Genomic DNA, 4,358 nt, shown 5'->3' with positions numbered 1-4,358 from the left:
AATTCTAGCTGTAACATTGTGCGGGAAAGCGATTTCACATGTAGCATAATTGTTCCTATGATCAGGTTACAGTGCAAAAACGTCCGCAACTGACTTGAAAGTTCTCGATCTTCACCAGGAGTCCATGACCCAGAAATCTCTATCTGCGATGGAGTGCGGCCAATAAGGTTTTTACGGTATTATCTATTTTTAGGACGGCTACTGCTAGGTGTTTTGCGGGAAAAATTGGGGCAGTGTTGTGCTCCTTGCACGATCCATGATTTTTCATTGACATTAAGCACCGGAGAAATCCCTCGTGCGGCTACTTGATTGCCTGCCAGTCATGTGCGTTGTGGACATGAGGCACAGTCTGATTGGCCATAATTTGGCGGGAGCCATATTCTTAAGTAGGTCGTGTTTTAGGTTGGTTGGGTTTTTTCTTGTTCCTATTGGAAAAAACCCGTTTTCGGTTGGTTGGTTGATTAACATTTTCAACTGGCATCAAACTACAGTAGTTTGAAACGAAAAAGAATGGGCAGCGACCGCCGTCGTTTACGCGGGCTTTTTATAGTCGGCCGCGCGGGCTCCAGTCATGTTGTTTTCCCTCCACTTGTCAACGCGGAGAAGTCTGGTAATGACTATTACCAGGAGTTATCGCGTTTCAACCGAAAACCGTTGGAAAAGTGTTCTATTGGGACACCTCAACCGATTGGACCAAAACCGGTTGCTGGTGGAAACGGTTGATCTCAAGAGAACACGAACAGTCCTTAGATAATACAATAAACTGATGGTCCAAGGGCAAATGAGAGACATCAATGCTCCTGGGTTATCGCAGCCTCGTTCCCACTTGCGGCGGTGGAATGCCCTGGGAACGAGGTTTTGTTTTCACATCTAACGCGCATGCCAAAAACTGATACCAAACCTGTACTTCAATCAAACGATCGCTGTCATCTTAAAACTCCGGAATCAATAGTCATGGCAATTCTCCTCACCAAGACGAAAACGACTAACACGTTTTCCATGAGCATTATTGATGAAACGTGTGTACATTTATTGCAAAATCTCTGCTGAGTCTGTTTACTAAGACACTCACAAGTTAAAAAGTTGTTACTGCTATCGTGAAAATTGACCTAATGATTTAAAATCAAAGTGACTTCAGAGAACACTTCCAGCGACATGGGTATTGTACACCATATAAAACGTGTTGTAGTTAAATAATAATCCCTGTTGTATAAAATTAAAAACGAGTCTTCATCAACGAGGATCCCGCTTCTTATCGTTAGTGTTCATGCATCAAATATGTGAATAAGCAAGACTAATTGCCTAAAAACGCATCGCATTAATTCTCACATCAACGTTTCCTTATAGCACAGAAATGATTGACCGTCATACTAGAGGCGCAATATCTGTCTGGAACGACTTTAGGGATAACTAGCCGGTCCAGACGAATTATGTGTCTGTCACTGTAGCTGTTTAGTGTAAAGACGGGGCAGAAATATGAGACGCATTATCCGTCTGGGTCGAAATTGGGTAAAGATTCTTAGTACGTCTGTTTAGCGCGTCTCTTATAAAGGGGTAAATTTTCCGCTACGCTGCTTTTTATTCAAGTGCGCCTACTAGTCTGACTGGCACCTCCACAGGTTCCACAAATGCGAAACGCTTTCAATTCAACCAATCTGCCACGTCCGATGCCAAACTACGTCGTGTTTTATCCCTTTTAATGCGTTCAATGTTAACTGTGTTCTTCCGGAAATCAACTGCAAGATTTTAGCTCATAAAAATTCGTAAAGACTGCGTAACAAATCACCTCGTGAGAACTTGAGACAATGATGCAACAGAAACTCTTGAAACCTCCTGATCCAAAGGGGTTCAGTACGATGTAGTAAAACACTATTTCTGTATCCCGTCTTTACACTAGAAAACTGTAATGACAAAAGTATAATCGGTCTGGACGAATTATGCGTCTCTAGTATAAAAACGGCCGGTATAGACTAGTATGATTTAGTGCTTGAAACTTGGTTTAACATCAGTCCTTTAAAATGCTTGTCAATAACCGTGACAGTCCAAATTCTAAATCGGTAACTGTTGTACAAATTGACGCCAGAACAGTACCAGAAAAGTGGTATAGCTTGCTGGGAAGAGCATTCGGGATACTAAGTCCACCCAGTGAGTGCAGCTCGGGTCAGGGTCACGTGGCTTCTTTGGAGGTTCATGTTGAGGCTGACTGGTGGTTTTGACACGGATCTTTCCATGACGTACTTGCCCTGTCTTATCCATCAGCATCACTGTGGCTCCTTGGTCAGTGTTGGACACCACAACTCTTCGATGGTGGGGAAAATTACCGACCGGCACGTGAGCTTGTACTGCGGAAAGATTTGAATCAGGACTCGGACTTATTTCAGCTTCCAATTCTGCATCATGCTCTACTTCAAAGCTTCCCTGAAAGCGGCAATTACAGAAAACGTTTCCTTTAGTTGACGTTTTGCTTTCTACAACATTGGGAAGTGATAGAGCAATTAAAGCAATAGCTACCGTAGCGGCAACAAAGATTCCACTAGATTGCATATTTAATTAGCTAATCATTACAAAACTGTGATTGTTGACCAAACACTAAGTGACCCAAGTTTTAAGCCTCGATTTAAAACAAAGATACCTGTTTACTAACTTTAAAATCTTGAGACGTCAAAGGCTCGGGTGAATTAATAAGCAGCAAGAGAGTCTTGGGCTTTCAGACTTTCAAACTCTTGTTTTGCATGTATAATAAGGTGCATTTTCACTCTGAAATTTGAAGCTAGAGAGTAATTGACGTCACTATTCCCTAGATCCACCCCTCTGAGGTCCAACCGGTCAGTTTTGAAGGTAAGAAATGGCGGACCGTGAAATCCAAAACTTACACTCAAAGTAAACAACCTTTGGATAAAAGCCAAAGCTCAAAATTTTGACCAGTCAAGTGTAAAGCAAACACACTTTCAAAATCTGAAGAAAAAAGGTAGGTAATTTTTTTTTTATCATAGTAGCACTTTATACTTTGCTTCATCAACCATTCGACATTTCTTTTGTTATCGCGAATGTTGAATGAAATTGAGGCTGTTTGGCACCTTCTTTCAACATTTTTGGGTATAGGTATTTCTCGAGTAATTTGGTTGAACAAGCACTTGAAAATTTTTCAGACTACAAATTGCACTCACACGAATTTTGTTAGTGTGGTTTATTTACTCGTGCTGCCTTATTTATATCAAATTGCTCTTGAAATCATGAGATATTACCTATAACAAAAGGCCATATCCCAGAAATGTCTTTAGCCCATCAGTTCACAGTATAATCTAAATTTAGAATAGGGGTCCCGCCAAATTATGGCCAATCAGATTGGACCTGATGACCCCAACGCCTCTGATTGGTCTGCAACCAGTAGGCCGCACGAAGGATTGTTCGTTCAAATCATAGATCGTGCAATGAATACAATACTACCACGATTTTTCCCGAAAAAATCTAGAAATAGCCATCCTAAAAATAGATAATAGGGAGCTTTAGATCGTAGGACTAGGACGACTACGAATGCGAGTTTTCTGCACTGAGCACGCGCACTTCGAAAATGTCGGCCTCCAAACCTTATGCGCATGTTTATTACGGAAGCCTTCCTCGTCCTCCAATCTAAAGGTCCCTGATACCGAAAACTGATGGCCCTCTTTCCATCGCAGATCGAAACTTCTGGGTCATGGACTTTTCTGCCTATACTAAAACCCAAGCTTAATTTACACTTAATTCGTTGCAGTCCCCTGCAAAACAACAACGTGAAATAACGAAATGCAGGGAAGGTGAAGAACGCCAGCACGAAGAAAAATTTTCTTTCTTCGAACTTAAGCGTTGCTCCTGTCAGTTTCCTTTCTTGATTTTTGGCACACTTTAATTTTGTCACATGGAAAGGGTCGCGAAGTGATTACAATAAACGCGAATTTGATTTTGAGGTGCATGACGTCCTTACTAGCAGGAGAGTTATGGCACACAGTTAGAGTTAAACTTCTGAAATCCCGACATTAGGGTTTTGGAAGGCCAAACACCAGAATTCAACATTTTAAAAGCTAACTGTGCTAGACTTCTTAATAACTTCACTTCCTTGGTGCTTAAGCGAGTGAGGCCTGGCTTATTTGTTTCTGTACACCGATGGATGAAAGTGAGATTTTATTTGCAAACAGTTGTCATTATAAATCTTATAAGCCTGCGATCATTCTTTCCTACAAACAAACCTGTTCAAAGTCTTACTTACCTCTTTCTCGAGTTCTGCATCATCCAGCTTCAATGGCTGATTCTCTTCCTGTTGATTAATTTCGTATCATTGATGAAATGTTGTAGTTGTCTGTTATCCATACGAGCATGCGGCC

At 41.3% G+C, this 4,358-nt stretch overlaps 1 protein-coding gene across 1 annotated transcript in view; it reads right to left on the bottom strand.

Annotated features, from left to right (window-relative positions):
• Positions 1–1,645: 1,645 nt before the first annotated feature.
• The window catches only part of LOC138041643 (gamma-aminobutyric acid receptor subunit beta-3-like), a 15,952-nt gene continuing 13,239 nt past the window's right edge, over positions 1,646–4,358 (bottom strand). The window contains exons 7-8 of the mRNA XM_068887400.1: positions 4,244–4,285; positions 1,646–2,418 (exon numbers count right to left, since the gene is read on the bottom strand). Coding sequence (XP_068743501.1) covers positions 2,050–2,418; positions 4,244–4,285 — 411 coding nt within the window. The 3' untranslated portion in view covers positions 1,646–2,049. The remainder of the gene's footprint in view (positions 2,419–4,243; positions 4,286–4,358) is intronic.

The sequence above is a fragment of the Montipora capricornis genome, chromosome 3, assembly GCF_036669925.1.
Source record: "Montipora capricornis isolate CH-2021 chromosome 3, ASM3666992v2, whole genome shotgun sequence".
NCBI lineage: Eukaryota > Metazoa > Cnidaria > Anthozoa > Scleractinia > Acroporidae > Montipora > Montipora capricornis.
The sequence above is the reverse complement of the archived record's forward strand: the minus strand, read 5'-3'. Positions and strand labels throughout refer to the sequence as shown.